At 35.3% G+C, this 19103-nt stretch overlaps 1 protein-coding gene across 6 annotated transcripts in view; it reads right to left on the bottom strand.

Moving 5' to 3' along the window:
* The window catches only part of RFX3 (regulatory factor X3), a 252819-nt gene that overhangs the window by 56041 nt on the left and 177675 nt on the right, over positions 1 to 19103 (bottom strand). For 5 of the 6 annotated variants that reach the window (XM_077817624.1, XM_077817628.1, XM_077817623.1 and 2 more), the window contains 2 exons: positions 9663 to 9737; positions 4339 to 4520 (listed from right to left, as the gene is read on the bottom strand). In XM_077817624.1, coding sequence (XP_077673750.1) covers positions 4339 to 4520; positions 9663 to 9737 — 257 coding nt within the window. The remainder of the gene's footprint in view (positions 1 to 4338; positions 4521 to 9662; positions 9738 to 19103) is intronic. The other variant, XM_077817625.1, reaches the window with a different exon arrangement.

A 19103-nucleotide genomic window follows, 5' to 3' on the forward strand; every position in this document is an offset into this window, starting at 1 on the left:
CAATAAGCACAAGACCCACCAAGGTAGAGCAGGAACTTTGTCACTATATGTATGTGTGTATATATATATATAAAAAATATGCTATGCTTAAAAGTTATACTATATATATAGTAAAACTTTTAAGCATAGCATGATATTTTTAATATAGAGACTTGAAATCACACAATTTCTGAAACAGAACAAAAATAGGAAAACATATTGTTCATGTGAATAAAACAACAGTAAAATCCTGTCATTACTGATTTTGAAAAATATTTTGTAAGCATTCTTCAACGATATATTTTTCAGATGGTAAGGCTTAAGTTATAAATCAGAACTCTGCAAAAAACTGCCATCGATGACAGGAAGAGGAAAAAAAATGTTGTGGAAATGGGGAATTTCTACCTGAGGCAAATTCACAATTTTGGACAGCAACAGAACAATTATTTAGTAGTTATTAGTTTGTAAATACTGAGGAAAATATCAGTTTTTCCATATGCAAACATTAGAGAGAATATCAGTACTTGTACTTTTGCATAGCACTAAATATAATAAGTTCAGTATCAGTGTTCTTTCAGTTTTCTTCCTTCCAGAGACAAAAGCAAGGACTTTTTAAAGTTTTCGTAGATCGTTATTATATAGGGCCATTTGATATGGCTTTAAGTGCGGCCATAACACAAAGAGTGCAAGGCAGCAGATGGTGTGCTAAGATAAGTTAGAACTCCCCTTTGTACTGCCCTGATCTTGGTGTTGCTTTATAGATGGCTGTTTCAGCCTTAGGTGTCTTCTAACTTTTGTTGGCTTTCAATGGCAACTATGGATGAAAAAAATATCTGAGGATAATTGTTGTGTAGGAAATGTCCCAGTCACATCTGCTTTTTTGCAGTCATACCCTCTCATTCCTGCTATGCTAGTAATAAAGAGTTGGTGTGGCATATGCATTCCTTTTCTGGGTTTGCACTACTATAACCAAGTTTCTGTTACCCTGCCATTAGATTAGTTAGGGTTATATGCACTTTTGTTGGCTGAAAACTTTGGTCACCACCTAGGAAAATACTGCAAGAATTTAGTGTCCTGAGCAAGACTCCATATACTGGATGAAGTCCCTCCACTTGAAGAAGGAAACATAAGTGCTACATTAGAAGCCTTGTTTTAAAGAATTTAAGAAGTAAATTGACGCTTTTAATGTTTTTAAAGTGATTGCCGGGGGGTCTTCTTCTCATGGAGGATATGAAATAGCAGCTAATGAAGAGTGGTGGGCAGGATCTATGACCTCACCACCCTTCTGAAGTGATGGCATTGTGTATCTAATACTGCCAGAGCTAAGAAGTATTAGCTCTCTGCTGCTTCGTTTATACGGCTCTTTAGTTTAGTTTTATATAAGATCTATGAAATCACAAAGAGACACTTTGCTGTGCCTACAGTGGCAATTCCTGAAATGTATAAGAATTTACCAACTATTTCAGTGATGGCTTTATAGCAGTATCTATTGAACTATATACAATGGAAAAAAGAGTATGTGTATGGATTCTACAATATCCTAAAGGCTGTGTGCTGTTAAAACTGAACTGGCAGGGCTTACCTGGAGCTACTGAAAGTTACAAGTTTTCTAACAATCCTGATGAACACTGCAAGATGCTGTCCCTGTTTCTATGGAAACAGATTATAGACAGGCAAAAAGGGGCTTTAAAATAATCAATAAATCATCATGGACCAGGCTGTGATACCTGTACTTATGACGAATAGTACCTTATACCACGTGTAGTCCAACTGACTTCAGTGGGACTATCTGTGAAGTAACATATTACTCAGGGTGAGCAAGTGTGTCATAATCTCTCCCTGGGCATGTGTAAGCTCAATGTACTTGAATGTACCCATGCACACACACATACCAGTGCACATGTACACACACATATGTGTTTAAAATTAACTGATATATAGTAGCACAAACAGGAGCAACCTTTAATCCAATGTTGTTAGAATTTTTGCAGCATTCAGTGGCTTAGGTTGAGCAAGGCCAACAATATTAAAGACACCAATGCTCCTAGAGACTTCAGGCTTTCCAGTCTGTAATAATTTTGGTCCCAGACTTCAAACTTTTTAAGCACACATGGACCCCTGCACCTGTATGGAGCCCTATTGCCTTCAGTGGGGCTGAGCACAGGGGCAGTGGTCTGCCTGTGTATAGTCAAATGCAGGATTGGGGCCTTTGTAGAAAAACATTCTAAGTATAAACAACATTTTAATGTGTTTTTAAACCTATGGAACTAGTTTTTTTCTCCTTATTTAAAAAAAAAGGATAACATCTTTTGGCCCATATTGAGGCTTATTAGACTGGATACAAACTGATGGATAAAGTAAGATTTCAGAACGCTTAAGAAAATAATGATCAACGGCTGGACACTGTCAATATCTTAGCATGACATGATGATAATCTTCTACCATAAATGACCAACACAACTGCCCCTACACATTCCCTTCTTTCACTCTGTCCAACTGCCACCTGTGACCTACAAAACAACCATGGTAGACACTAGAGCATAGAGGTGGAGAGCTCTTTCTGATACAGCTAATAGTAGACATCTCTGTTGTAACTGTGGCTAAAGCTAAGAAACTCTCATCAGTTACTGGACCAACATAGATATGACCAGACAAACTGTTCTGTGCAGCAATAATGCAAATGGTCCCTCTCAGGAAACATTTTGAGCATAGCTTGACACAAGGAGTTTGCCACTTGTATTTTACAGACAAAAGTGACAATAGTGCACCAATCAGAGGCATCCACTGGATCAGCAGCAAAATATAAATGAGACAAATGGATGTGCTGGGAAGGTATAGAGTGCAACGGACAAAATGGACCAGGCTCCTCATGCCATTCTTAAATAAGTTGCGGTTATGTCTTTGCTCAAGAAACTGCCACCTGACAACAGTGCCAATTACTACCTTATCTTGAACCCTTTTAATGGTGGAGAAGATTGAAGATTATTAGAAGATTGTAGTGATATATGGATCTTTTTTTAATTTCCCAATTTATTTTCAATTTTCTTTTAGGCCTGGATATGGTGTAGAAAATACTTGATTGACAAATTCCTTTTGGTAATAGGGAAAAAAGGTCACATGTACATGTAAGTTTTATTAGTTCTGTCAGCAGCCTTTGATACCACTGACAACATGCTGCTGCTGTCCTGGTATCTGGAAGGACTGGACAAGGAAACAAGAAATGGAAAAAATCTTGAACTATTCAGCTCTGTGGAACTTGCCAGCAACATGTGTAAGTGTGCATCTGTATACACTTAAAAGATTTAAACATTTTCTATCGGTCTTGCTCTATACACTATTTTCAAATTCTTATTTATTGGTTGAATCAAAATTATTTCTTTTTTCAAAGCAAATAACGGACACGTTTCAAATTACAAAACTCACCAATTTTGTTAGCTCCCTGTTTAAAAAAAACCTGTGATTAGAAATCTTTGTTCCCTTACTCTCCTTTAACGCAAACATGGCTAAAGGGCCCCTAAAGGCTCACATTTACAAAACATTAATAATAAATACTTTTCCTTCAGACAGAACAAGCATGGAACATTTCAGTCTAAGAGGTAAGTGTTTGGAAAAGCTGTGAATGAGTGAATGGAATCTGCTATACGGCTTTAAGCATAGCCCACTACACTGGGTAAACATACAAGAAAAAACTCCTCTATTTTTACACTTAGTGTCCCTCATATTTACTTATCATACCACACTGAAATATCACTGCATGAAATAAAAACAGTAATGACAATTTATAAATAAGGAATTGAAGCTATTTTGTAATTAAGCTGTAGAATCATGGCAGCATTAAATAACAGTCCCTTATAACACAAACAAAAAAATCAGTTGATAAAAATATTGATCTACATTAAGATCATTCATTTATTCTTATATGGAAAGGCAGAACACCCCTATTGTCTTATATGTAATGATCAACCACCACTTTGTGCTCAGCATATACTTAAATTAAGTATTGGATGAAAAATAAAAAACAAATATAACCAGGTTTTTAACTCATAAGAAATATAGTAATTATTCTCCATCTGATGCATAGTTTCCAACCAACAGCCTATATTATATTTGTATTGCTACAAATCTGTTGTGTATGTTTCAAAATTAATAAGTGATTTCAGGACAAGGAGAAATGTAATGGATTTCTGTAACAACTTGACACAGTTTGAAATTACATGAGAAATTTATAGACAAACATTTTAACATTTAAGTAATGTTTTCTTTCAGTTTGTTTAGTGTATCATGTACAAGGTTCATGATCACAATGATTCCTACACTCTCTCTATGCTATAATCTAAGATCTGATTGTTTTACACAGACCTGGTTCCTAGTCTCCTGGTCCGTAGCCCCATGAAAATTGACCTTATGAGTTTTCCAAAGGAGGCAGCATTGACTGGGTCCAACTTGTGCTCCTGACAGTGTCGTAAGTAATGATTGTAAAGCGTACTTCTGGGGAGACTGACTCCTTCTGCTGTTTCATAGTTGTCTAAGAGCCACTGGAGCTATTTCAAATAGGAGACAGTGAAGAAAAGTAAATTCAGATAATTTCACAATAAACGTTTTAGGCTATTATTAACATAGCTGTACAATACAAAGCTTCTTAGTACATTTTGAGATTGCTCTTAATGTCTATTCAATGGTGACTTTTTTCTTCAAGTGAAGGCAGTCCTCTTTAGAGGTGTTAGATATACAATGGTGTCTTTGAGTCTTTCAGAAATACATGGAAATAGCAGAACTCATAACACTTGTGACCTCAGATAGTTCCCATTTCTTAAAGTATTCAAGAGTCCAGTACCACACATTAATTTTCTGTACACTGATCTAGGCTTTGGACACAAATTGTTAGTACTTTAGGGAATTTAACCAATCATAAATGTATTTAACAACCACAGAAAGGAAACTGCTTGTTGAACTGATGGAGAGTCATTTAATCCATCTGCATTATTAGACTAATGTATTGCAGAGAGTTGTTTCGCTTCCCCAGGCACTCAGATCAGTTACACTATTTAATTGAACAAGATTTATTCTTTTACTTTTTAACCATAAATAAAGAACCAAAAAACAAACACAAGGCAAGGAGCAATCTAGGTGATGCTGAAATGAACTAATACAACTATTACAGATTATGGGCCCAATTCTGCTTCCATTGAAGCCAAATGGAATTTTGTCATTAACTTAAGTGGGAACAGGACTGAGTCCTATAAAAACTCTCTCTCCAGGTCATTTAATTTAGAACTTTGGTGGGTAGTTTTGGAAGCTGGCAGAAAAACACTTACATGCCGAGTACTTCAGTGGCTCTATAGTAAGAGGCACAACTGGTATCTTTTTGGGAATACTTACAACATATATAATATAAACTGCCACTAACAGATGAGAAAACAAACTAAGAAAAAGCACTTTAACAAGGTCGACTGCCTGTGTCAGTTTCACTCCGATCTTCCCACCAGCTTTAACTGAGTAGAAAAATGATAGCACAAAATAGGAGTATTTTTATATGATGGTTATACTTAAATTGTGTGAAAGTCTGTGGTTTCAGTTTTCTAGGGTTCTAATAATCTTTCATTTGGCTTACCATACCACAGATTTATATCCCCCAGAATTTTCCTTTGAGTTTTGGGTTTGAATGAGCCCAAACATGTAAACAGGAAAGCAGCTGAAATTGCCAAGTTTCACCAGTTTTGATGTCAAAGCCAAGAGCATGATTTCAGTGTGAATCTTTAAATCAGTCAGGTTAATGGATTTTACAAAAAATCTGGGCTCAGTTTTGAGTTTCCAATGAAACTCCAAACAAGGCATTTTAAAATGATTTCAACCAATGCAACAAAATTTTGTTCTGATGCATTAGTTCTCAACAGAAATGTGTAACAAATTTTAATGTAAAGTATCAAGGCAAAACATGAGTAATATATATATGTTCTTAACAGCAGCAAAAAGATCAGTTTACGTGATAATACTGTAGTCTGTCGCATTCATTTACTAATAAAGAGTGGTAACACAAACTTTTCAATGATAAGGAAAAGAAAACTTTTGCTAATGTTGAACATAATCACTTAAGACACAGATCTTAAATATTTTAATGTGAAAAAACTTAATTCTGTACTCCTAAAATAGAACATTCTTAGATCGTGCCCCCACTCTACAGTCACTCTTACATTAGTACTCACTAAAATCTAGAGGTATAATTAATGTACTGGACTCTCACCTCCGTTTCAATCAGAGTCATGTGCACTTTGCCAAGTGCAACGAGAACAACAATTCACCCAAGACCTTTTAGAGGCTATCTTCATGTTCTCCTTTTCCATGGAGAACAAAATAGAAAACAAAATTGTAATTCTTTAGTTTATGTTCTAAAATATGAGCTGAGATGGCTTCTATTGTTTTAACTTGCTAGCAGGTAATATGAATGACAAGTAGGCAAATACCCACAAGAAGAAATGTCTCTGTGTTTGACGTACTTAAATGGTTCCACAATGTAGAGCTGTTAGCCAGACTTTTAGACAATTTTGCACTTTAAATAGAATCTAATAAAACAGAGCAGTTTATCATCCTTATTTCAGCTGGTAGATCTAAAATCATTATTTAAAAAAATACTGAGTCATAGTGTTCACAAATGTCTTTTAAATTGGTTGTTTACCATTCTGATATAAAGCCTATGAAAAAAAATATCACTGGAAACTTTAACCTTTACCTTGGTTTATTTAAAAAAACACTACTTATTTCACTAATGAACTGACATAAGCATATCTGAGGCTAGAAACCAAGATAATTACATCTTTCAACCTTTGCATTTAATCTCCGTTAATCAGGATAGATTAAGAAGGGTGAACTATTCTTATTTTTCCCCAAAGGGAAATACTGACTGACAAACAAACAAACAAAAAATGCATTTCCCAATTAACTTCTAAATGTAACATTTGGGGGTTTTTTTCCAGATGGATTATAACCTATTAGGATTCATTTTAAGTGCACTTTACTAATGATCTGAATTCTTGACAGATATTATTTCAACTATAACTTGCATTAGCCAATGTTGGCACAGCATAATCCAAGATAAGCATAGAACAAGGATTTTTGCTCTAGGGTGGATGTATTTCAGTGGCAAAAGGCATCAAGTGATTATTTGCTAGATTGCTGGAAAGAAGAGTGCCCAAGGCTGTATGTAATTTTAAAAGGAAAATAATCTACAAACATTATACAGCTATTGTAAACATATTTCTTCAATGCAGAATAAGAATTCGACACCTGAGCTGTTCAGGATTTGAATACTAGCTTGTTGACTAATAGTATTAGTAGCATTTAAGGATGGATAAGTATGAAGTGTTTACACGGTAAAAACTGGCAAATTGACTCTGGCTTCACTAAAACTCCGATGTTTATACAACATTCAATTATAAATTGATTAGTCAAGTCAACCTCATGCACAAAGAAATCAGAAAAAGAAAAAAGTAGAGGAGAAATGAAAAATGAGCAAGCATCAATAGAGGCAACCACACTCCAGGATGGTTAACAATGGAGGTATAGTACCATAGAAAGCCAAGTCAGCAGACTATTATTTTTGAGAGTTTAAATTTTTGTCATGGATGAATAGAACATTTGTAATGTAAAAGGTAATTCTAATGAAATTCACAGCTTTTCAGGCCTGATCTAAAGCCCATTTATATCAGAAGTGTCTCTACTTTGACTTAATGCGCTTTGGCTCAGACCTCTGGAAATCAAAATGAAGGGTAGTTTGAGAAATAGGGAGAAAACAAAAAAACATATTACATTTCTTCCATGTTACACAAATTTGAGTCAGAAGGCAAAATAAATACAGTTTTAAAAACAGGCAAACTATAAAATAAATTCAACCATTTTCTGTCAACTTCTTATATGGGTGATTGGGGCTGTCAAGACTATCATGTCAAAGAAATACGTTTGTGTGTCCTATACAGGATCAAAGACAGAGCCCTATCCTGATTACATACTGATCTTTTATTAAAATTTGAAATAATGCCCAAATTAAAGGAACAAAAGAGAAAAGTAGTGACATAGTATAATGGGTACATGTAAATATTATTAGCAGAAAGGTATTTGTAAATAGTGCATATAACTATATACGTCTATATGTAAATAATGGAATAAAGTTACCCAAGGTAAACAGCCTATCATCTAGCTCTTCTTAGATATGATGTTAAGGATTGTGTGCTTCCATATGGGATTCAAGACAAAGTAACAGCTCTCTGTATCTCCAGTTTTAACATGCTTTGGCCCTTTGCCAAGGTTATGATCTCTTCAGAATGGTATTTAATTAACCCTGATAATGCAATTTCTAGGCAGCCTTCTATCTTCAAAACAACATTTCTTTTTAACATCCAAGATAGAATTTAAAAGTCTTAATCACATTGATGCTATTCAATCTCTCTTCCCACAATTTTAGCAGTTTCTAAAGTTGTTTTCTCTTTCACGTGTTTTAGAATCAATCCCTTATTGTTTCTTGCCATCATGATGGGAAACTTTCACACAAAGTTATTGGTTTTTCAGGTTCCGATTATGGGACATTTTCAGAACAAAATATATAATTGCTTTGGTTTGATTTCTAAATTATTGTGTCTACTGTCATGAAACCAATTGATAGTACAAAAATAAACTTTTGAAATTGAGATTTAGCTTCCTATTCTCCATTTTTTTGGTAGAAGAATAAAAAAGTGTGATCAGAGAATAAGAATCATTTTGATTAGTAGCCTTAATATGTGATAAGGAGGGAACATATACAAATGCCAAATAATATAATTTAAATAAAGCAACTTTTACCAGCTGGAAAGATATTTCTGGAAAAACTTGGGCTGGCAATTCATTTTATAATTTATACAGTAAATTGGAGATTAAGCTTTGGGCCCTTTTCCCTCTCTATACAAAAGTTACATTTAATATCTTTACCACTATATTTTAAAATGCTGTTTTTATACGAACACCCACCTTAGGCAAAAGTTATTCTTACTGAAGATTCTTTTTTTTTAGGATTTGTAAATTCAGACCAAATAAAGAGGCACAAAGAGCAAAACATATCTCCAGCTTTCAGAGTAATCAATTGTTTTCATTTTTTCAGCCCATGGAGGCAACATCTTGTATAAGTCATTTAACAGAAATACCAACACCACTTTATGGACCTTCAGCATTCTTTTGTCATTTTCAATAAATTCATTATTCAAAATAAAGTAATGCCATTCTCTAAAATAATCCAAAAGATATTACATACTCATACTGCATGCTCCACCCCCAAAAAATTATTATACAGTGCCCAGATTCTTTTTAGAGGCTAATTTTATCTCAAATACCAACCCCCTGGATAATTAAGAATTTTTCAATGATTATTTTCACAATTACATTATTGTGAAACTCAGAATGTGGTAACACCTGTGGACTTAATGCAGAACCTAAGAAACTAACTCAATAATATATATGTATTTAGTGACATTTCACCTGACAAAACATAGCCATGGGAGATGCTGTATAAGATTACAAGTGACTGAGAAGGGAAGATTGAGAGGCCAAAAAAATAAAATAAAATAAAATAAAATATCAATAAAACCAAACAGGCATTTAGAGACAGATTAAGCATGCAGACAAAGCAGGAGATTAGTTTACATGAAGAAGAGGCAACTTACATGGCTGTTGAGAAGAGAGCTTCTGTGAGTGGACAGACCATCAGACTTTTGCAGTGTCTCAATCGCCATTTCAATCTGATAATAGATGTCATTAAAAAAAGGGCTCAAGACAAGATAGTAATAAAAGGCTGACCAGAGAAACTTTGATAGATTGCTTAAAGTTCAACAGGAATTGCTTAAACTTCAGTCCAGGTTATTGAACAAATTCTATTAACTGCCTGATTCTGGAGTCCCTGTGAAAGCAAAACTCCCAGTAACTTTGGGAGGCATTTTGCTTTTATACACATTGAAGGATCAGGCCCTCAGAAAATTCAATTCACCCTCCTCTCTGCTCAAGAAATAAAACAAGCACAAAATTTATTTCTAAGTCACAATGCAAATATAAAAACCTTCTGAACATTCAGTATCTTTAACCAAACGCAGAGGGTGGGGTGGGGAAATACAACCCACACCCGAGGTCCTGAAGAGTTTTTCCCAAGGATATGAGAAAACCCCTTGCATAGTTTGAAGACAGAGATATGAACTCGAGGCAACATTTTTTCTCTTTGTGCACCCAAACACCTAGGGTGAACTCCTACATGCTCTGAATTCAATGGGAGTTTAGCAATTAGATTCAGTGGTGGCTGGATTTTAGCCTTCTTCCCTGACATAGCATTTTTGACACATCCAAAGATCTCAGGAAAGTTGATGGAAGTTTGGGTGTGCACATAGTGCAGGTTTCAGCTCTGAGAAAATATTCTAATTTATTCAGAATAATTTTACCTTTTAAGATGAAAATTATTATTATATATCACCCCTTAAACATACAGCAGTATTATTCCTAATGCATATGTGTAAAGACCCCCACCCAGTCTTTTTTTCATAACTTTGGATCTTAATGTCACTTTTGGCTGCTTCCGTAGTAGCGTTATTGAGTAAAATTACAGGGTAATTGTAGTTCTGTATTAAGTGTAACTGTGGCTACAGCAGAGAAAAAACATTGGAAATGACAGAGGCAATGAGATGTAAAATAGAAAAGCTTTCATGGAAACACCTTCCCACACCCACACCCTTTTTTAGAGTTCAGTAAGAGGACAGATAATCATGTTCACTCAATGTGCAGTAAAAATAGCAAGAAATGAATTAGTCTTGTAAAATGGAAAAAACAAAAACATGGCATATTCAAAACTAACTGTAAGTTTAAAGACACTTATCTTTTTCCCGATAGATAATTTTTATTGAGTCCTCTCCCCCCCACACATTGCCTTATTACCATACTACCCACAGATTTTCCAGTCTAATTTACAAGCATCAGTAGGGTTCATCAATACACATATGAACTGAAATAAAAAAGATTTCAGATGTCATGTATTAGACTTTACTAGCACACATGCAAAATTAACTTCTCCCTTGTTACAGTAATAATTTTATTGCAACATTAATTAAAAAGGTACTTTTCTTAATCTTGAACATTACATTTCTCTTTCAGACAGTTGTTTTTGTTTTAGAAATGCAAGCCCTTTTTATTCAGGTAAAGTGTTGAAAAGAATGTCTGATTACAAAATAAATGACATAATTTTGACAAGGCTAAAGAACAATTTTTTTTTGTTAAATTATGATAATCTAGTCTGACCTCCTACATAACACAGGTCATAGAGTTTCACCACATAATTCCTGCATCAAGCCTGTGACTTTTGGTTGAGTTAGAGTATTTCATAGATACGTAGATTCCAAGGCCAGAAGGGAACCATTGTAATCATCTAGTCTGATCTCCTGTATAACAGAGGCCACAGAGCTTCCCTAAAATAATTCCTAGAGCAGATCTTTTAGAAAAACATCCACTCTTGATTTAAAAATGATCTGTCATGGAGAATCCATCATGACACTTGGTTAAATGATGATTTGCTCTCATTGTTAAACACGTACATCTTATTTCCAGTCTGAATTTGTCTAGTTTTAACTTCCAGTCATTAGCTCTTGTTAAACTTTTCTCTGATAGACTGAAGAGCCCATTATTAAATATTTATTCCCAATGTAGGTAATCATAGATTGTAATCAAGTCACTCCTTAACCTTCTCCATGTTAAAATAAACAGATTGAGTTCCTTGAACCTATTATTATAAAGCATATTTTCTAATCTTTTAATCATTCTCGTAACTCTTCTCTGAACCCTCTCCTTTATCAACATACTTCTTGAATTGTGGACACCAGAACTAGACATAGTTTTCCAGCAGCAGTCGCACCAGTGCCAAATTACAGAGGTAAAATAATCTTGTTACTCCTACTCAAGCTGCCCTTTGTTTATTCGGCTAAGGAGCGTATTAGCCCTTTTGGTCACAGCATCGCACTGGGAGCTCATGTTCAGCTCATTTTACAGCATGACCCCTAAATCTTTTTCAGAGTCACTGCTTCCCAGGAATAAGTCCCCCATCCTATAAGTATGGCCTATATTCTTTGTTCCTAGTTGTACACATTTACCCATATTAAAATGCACAGTTTGCTTGTGCGCAACGTACCAAGACATCCAAATTTTTCTGTATCCTCTTAGTTATTTATCACTCCCACTATTTTTGTGTAATCTGCAAACTTTATCAATGATGATTTTATGTTTTCTTCCAGATCATTAATGAAAGTGTAAAACAGTGTAGGGCCAAGAATCGATCCCTGCAAGATGCCACCAGAAACACACCCATTTGATGATTACATTGTCAGACCTATCAGTTAGCACAGCATTAGCTTTCTTCTAATACTTCCCCGGTGTTCCACGACATATTGAAAATCAATATTAACGATCCAGCAAGCTCTTCAGCTAGCTCTTTTAAAACTCTTGGATGCAAGTTATCTGAATCTGCTGAGTTTAAAATGTCTAACTTCAGTAGCTGCTGTTTAACAGCCTCTTGAGATACTAGTGGAATGAATGTGACTACATCATCTGTTTTTCCCCCAAATACAGAACAAATGTTTATTGAACACTTTTGCCTTTTCTGCATCATTATTGATATTTGGTAATTCTACCATTTCCACTAGACCAATACCATTGTTAGGATTCTTTTTGTTCCTAATATACTTTTTAAATATTCCTTCTTACTGTCCTTAATGCTGCTGTCCATAAATTGCTCCTTCTGTCCCTTTGCTTCCCTTATCAATTTTCTATAATTCCTAGCTTCTGATTTATATTCATTACTAAGAACTTCCCCTTTCATCCATTGGTTATATATTAAAAAAAAAAATTATAGCTGTTTTCACACCCCTTCTAAACCAGGCTATGTTTTTGTAAGTCAATATGGCCTTCTTCCTTGATTCTGGGCATGTAGTAAAATGTTCTTAAAGAATTACCAATTATCATTCACAGTTTCCTGATTACATTATTCCTCCCAGCTGATCTGGCTCAATTTTTTTTATCTTTGTGAAACTGTCTCCTTTAAAGCACGAAATATACATCAACTGTTCTTTTAAAAGGAAGTGGTGCTAGTGAGGTGAGTTAGTATGACAGGCTGACCTGGGATCAAAGAGGCCTGAAGCAGCAGTGATCATCTCAAGAGAGAATAGCCCAGACTTGAACAGACAGAAAAATTAAACTTGAGAGATTCTGTCAGGATTCTCCACAGCAGTAGTGGAGCCTTTAACAGATTATAATGAATTTTGCTAAAGTAGACAAAAAAGAAATGGAAGCTGGAGAGACAGAATTATTCTAAGCATGGTATACCAAAAGCTTTTTAAATATACCCTCAAAAGAAATACAAATTATAAAAATAAATTAAAAAATCTTCTCTGAAGAAGATTGTCTCTGGAGTCTTCTCTGAGTGTCTACTTTAAAATAAAATATAAATAAGCCTTAAAAACCTATTATTTTTCTTAAAATTGATCAATTCAATTACAAAAATAAGCAGGATCAATCACAATCAAAAGTTTATAATTGCTACTGGACAGAAAACCTGGTGCAATTGCACATCCTTAATATGTCTGAAACCACAAACGAATATACATATTGACTGATTAATATAAACTTTGTTATATTATCATTTTTTATATAAGGCATGTACATACTTAACATATTAGGCATGGGTGAATATCCAGAATGTTTGGGGTTTAGATAAGCATCTAAAAAGTTAAGTTTTTTTTCAAAAACTCATTCAAACTTTTAGCTTCTCCTCTCCAGCCAGACAACTTTCCCCAATAGGCCTAAGCTTTCCACCTGACATAATCCAGTCTTCTGGGAAGAGGACTAGTGGCTATCTACTCTCCTTTACTGGCATCTTAAAAGGGTGGCCAGCTCATCACTCCCCTCAAATCCTCCATTAAGCAATCTATTGGGTGTGCCAGTTCTTTCTCTCCCTTCTTCTGCAGAAAGACCCTAAACTCTCCATTGGGTTTCACTGCTGTTGGCTTTTTCACAGTTTGTGGCTAATATATCTAAGAGTATACTACACTCAGAAACACAAATCTTCAAGCTCTCACATATGGACTTGTAGATCTGGCTTTGTGTATGCCTCAATCCCAAAGGGAAATGTCATTATCTCCCAGAATTTAAGCCCTGCTGGGTTCAGTCCCATAGAGAAATCAGAAGTGAGAAAGAAAAGAAGTTCAGTTCAGGCTATAAAAACACTCCAAAAAAGCTGTGACAAAATATTTTATCTGAATCAGTTTGCCTTCCCCTAGTGTGTACAGCTATAAACTGCCAACTTAAAAGAAAAAAAAAAAGTTATTTCACCTAGGAATGGCTGAATTGTTTGGATACATTAAAACTGATCCCAAACCATCACCCAAAACACAACCACCCCAGAATAAAATAAAACTATGACACTTTATAAGTTTATATATTTTTTAAAATAATTCTAATTGTGCCATTAACATGGTGTATTACTACCATTGGGCCACCTTCTTTGTTTGTTAATACCCTTTCTCCTACCCTCAGATGCCTAGCTGGTGTGGTTTTGTTTTTTTTAAATAAGGAGCATAAGCTCTTTCAGATATGAACCATGCCTCCTTTTATGTTTGGAGAGTGCCTAGCACACTGTGATTCCAGAAACAATAAATAATAAGTATGGGGATTCAAAATATTTTTAGTTATTTGCTTTGTTTTAATTTTATGTACTTTCTGATTGAACTAAAGGATCTACACTACGAAAAATGTTCCAGCAGTGTGAGTGGAAGACTGCTTGCGTTTGGTGATGCCTTTTATGCATGGCACCACATTACTTGCTGATCAATCCCGAAACTTGTTAGAAGCAGCAGAACTGACAAACGGGAGCCTCTCATTGGCTAACAGGCATTGCAACACACTTACTGTTAAGTAGTTAAATAAACTGTTTTAAGTTTTGACATCAGAAAAATATTTGTAAAATAATTCTCTTTTATCACAGGGAAAGTGCATATGTATTTGAGTATGGGGAGACTGTCTGGAGATTCAGAGTACTTGTGGCACCTTAGAGACTAACCAATTTATTTGAGCATGAGCTTTCGTGAGCTACAGCTCACTTCATCAGATGTATACCGTGGAAACTGCAGCAGACTTTATATATACACAGAGAATATGAAACAATACCTCCTCCCACCCCACTGTCCTGCTGGTAATAGCTCATCTAAAGTAATCCTCAGGTTAGGCCATTTCCAGCACAAATCCAGGTTTTCTCACCCTCCACCCCCCACACAAATTCACTCTCCTGCTGGTGATAGCCCATCCAAAGTGACAACTCTCTACACAATGTGTATGATAATGAAGTTAGGCCATTTCCTGCACAAATCCAGGTTCTCTCACTCTCTCACCCCCCTCCAAAAAACCAACCCCCATACACACACAGACTCACTCTCCTGCTGGTAATAGCTCGTCCAAACTGACCACTCTCCAAGTTTAAATCCAAGTTAAACCAGAGCATCTGGGGGGGGGGGGGGTAGGAAAAAACAAGAGGAAATAGGCTACCTTGCATAATGACTTAGCCACTCCCAGTCTCTATTTAAGCCTAAATTAATAGTATCCAATTTGCAAATGAATTCCAATTCAGCAGTTTCTCGCTGGAGTCTGGATTTGAAGTTTTTTTGTTTTAAGATAGCGACCTTCATGTCTGTGATTGCGTGACCAGAGAGATTGAAGTGTTCTCCGACTGGTTTATGAATGTTATAATTCTTGACATCTGATTTGTGTCCATTTATTCTTTTACGTAGAGACTGTCCAGTTTGACCAATGTACATGGCAGAGGGGCATTGCTGGCACATGATGGCATAAATCACATTGGTGGATGTGCAGGTGAACGAGCCTCTGATAGTGTGGCTGATGTTATTAGGCCCTGTGATGGTGTCCCCTGAATAGATATGTGGGCACAATTGGCAACGGGCTTTGTTGCAAGGATAAGTTCCTGGGTTAGTGGTTCTGTTGTGTGGTATGTGGTTGTTGGTGAGTATTTGCTTCAGGTTGCGGGGCTATTACCAGCAGGAGAGTGAGTCTGTGTGTGTATGGGGGTTGGTTTTTTGGAGGGGGGTGAGAGAGTGAGAGAACCTGGATTTGTGCAGGAAATGGCCTAACTTCATTATCATACACATTGTGTAGAGAGTTGTCACTTTGGATGGGCTATCACCAGCAGGAGAGTGAATTTGTGTGGGGGGGTGGAGGGTGAGAAAACCTGGATTTGTGCTGGAAATGGCCTAACCTGAGGATTACTTTAGATGAGCTATTACCAGCAGGACAGTGGGGTGGGAGGAGGTATTGTTTCATATTCTCTGTGTATATATAAAGTCTGCTGCAGTTTCAACGGTATACATCTGATGAAGTGAGCTGTAGCTCACGAAAGCTCATGCTCAAATAAATTGGTTAGTCTCTAAGGTGCCACAAGTACTCCTTTTCTTTTTGCGAATACAAACTAACACGGCTGTTACTCTGAAATCTGGAGATTCAGGTTCTATAATTTAGAGGCTGTTGATATTCCTATTACTTTCTTGTCTTTACTGAACCTCTGCAGCCCTCAGCAACTCCTACCTCATTCATCTACCACCTTGGATGGAACATGCAACCTTCTTCAATATCACTGTAAATACCAGCATAACAATCAACCAGTAACAGGAAGAGAGTTCTGCAACAATGCAACTGGAGTCTTTTCTTGACCTGTCCAAACACTCAAACCAAATGTACCAATTTTACTATGTTATTAATCTCAACTGAACTTGGCCTACCCTCATATCAGCATCACACACTACTGCTGCATCTCTGGTCTGGCTGCCATAAGTTTTTTAGTACAATAAACTATTCTTAATAACTAGGAAAATGCAAATTATTACAGCTAAACAGAAGAGCTAAGTGTTTGATGGAAATAAGCAATGCCAATGGAGGAAATGTAATGAGTAACATGAATTCTAACAAACTTTCCTCATGCATGCCAATGTATCCCTCAAGTATGTTTATGAAAGAGAGATTCTGAAAAGTTCACAACTGGTAATTAACGGAATTCCTGCTGTAACCTGAGAAGGGCACTGTCAAGTATTGTGGACTCAATATTTGTTTTGTAAAAGTTTTACAAAAGCAAATATGAATATATTTTCATGATCCAAAACAAAATATGATTTTATTTTATTTAAACAGTCCTCAAACATTACAGGAGAAAACCAGCAAAGTGTGTACCAAGGAATGCCACTAGACAACTGGTGATCACATGGTTGCCAAAAGCTTTGATGATGTGATATGATCGCCAATGATGAACATAAACTGAACATCCAGCCAGATTACCTTAATGATTTAGCTAGATCTGCAAGAAGGCTACATCCTTTGGGATTTGCCATGATGGATGATGATTATGATACATCTCAAGATTATGCTGATACATGAGAAGAAGCATAAAGTGAAAGTGAACAAAAATAAAAGAAAAACTGTCAATGATAGTCTGTTTTTGTTGAAGAGCGCAATAAGTAAACAGACAGCAAATCTGAAGAAAAATAAACTGGATTTTTTTAGATTTTTCCCCCCACTTCTAATAATCTAAGGTACTGTGAGTAACACAGGTTATTTTTTTTAAAAATTGACTTTTAACTTGACAGTATCCCTTTAATGTCATATTTTGACACCAAAACCTATCTATCTAATCTTTTTTTAAAATCAGGACTAGCTAAAATTTTATTAATAAAACTAAACTGTTAATTTCTACAGAAGCTTTGTGATTTGATGAATGGGGATGAATGACAGCAAATAAAGTTGCTTAGTGCAAGTGACAAAACAGAATTAGATACAGATATGACAAAAGTGATAGAGGTTATGATGTGCGCACACAAATGGCAATAAGCAAAATTTTAGTTGCTTACATTTCCTTTGTCTCCTTGTGAAAATTATATAAATTCATTCAAAAGGCTTGAAAAACTTTGCTGCATATTTATCACAATGACAAACAGCTTTGATACACGTTATTTAGATCACTCAAAAGAATTCTTTAGACAAGTATAGAAAAGCGTTATGATGATGCAATTAAGATGAGGGTCACAAGTGAAATGAGTTCTAGCTATCTGAGCTTGAGTCAGCAATGCATATAAAAACACTGTACTTTATTGCTAAAGATTGGCTGGTATATTATTAATTTCCAAGTAAAATTAAAACTCAGTAGGTATTTCAGATCAATTAACAGTTTGAGCTGAACCTTTTACATTTCAGTCAAACGCTTGTATGTAATCAGTTGAACCCATATATACCAAGTGCCCAATGTAATAAAAAAAATTCATACACCATTTAGCAATTTCCTGCTTAACATTTTAGCAGCAAGAAATGCATTTGCAATTTATTCAGTTTCCTTAACCAGACACTCAAACAAATATAAGGTACCTTCTGAACATGGGGGAAGAGGAGAAATATTATTGTAGTGATAAAAGAGCAATTTTACAAATACAAAGTATTTTTTCTGCACTCCTAAAACAAACCTGCTACGGTAATGTACACAGGAACACACTATATGCTTAAGACAACTTTTTAAAACACAAACAGCAAGAGCAGGGGAATCGAGATAGATATTTACCTTAAAAATATATTTTATTTTGCAAGCCAATTGTTTCTGTTCAAAATGATCACAAAACACAGAAAAAATATTGCTTGTCTTAATGTGTTAAAATTATAATTGCTGGAAAAACCACATTTTAAACTGTCTATGCTCTTAAAAGACGCATTGTTTCAAAGGCAATGTGTCTTATGTAAAGCAAAAATTAACCTGGCAAATACAATTGTTGAATTGTAGATTATATTATAAAATCCTTTGTAAATATAGAGACATGCTTCTCCATATTTGGGAAAAAAATTCTAATTTGGTTTTCAGTTGCAAAATTTAACATGGGACTTTCAGACTAGTAAAAATTTTCAAGTATATCAGATTTCAATGCAAGTCCAGTATTCTTCACTTTTCTGAAATATTTTTTTCAATTATGTTTGCTGTTTACATTTAATCAACAGTTTGCCCCCGCTGAGCTCATCTTTTCCACTTATTTTATTCTGCTGTCACT

The sequence above is a fragment of the Eretmochelys imbricata genome, chromosome 5 (assembly GCF_965152235.1).
Source record: "Eretmochelys imbricata isolate rEreImb1 chromosome 5, rEreImb1.hap1, whole genome shotgun sequence".
NCBI lineage: Eukaryota > Metazoa > Chordata > Testudines > Cheloniidae > Eretmochelys > Eretmochelys imbricata.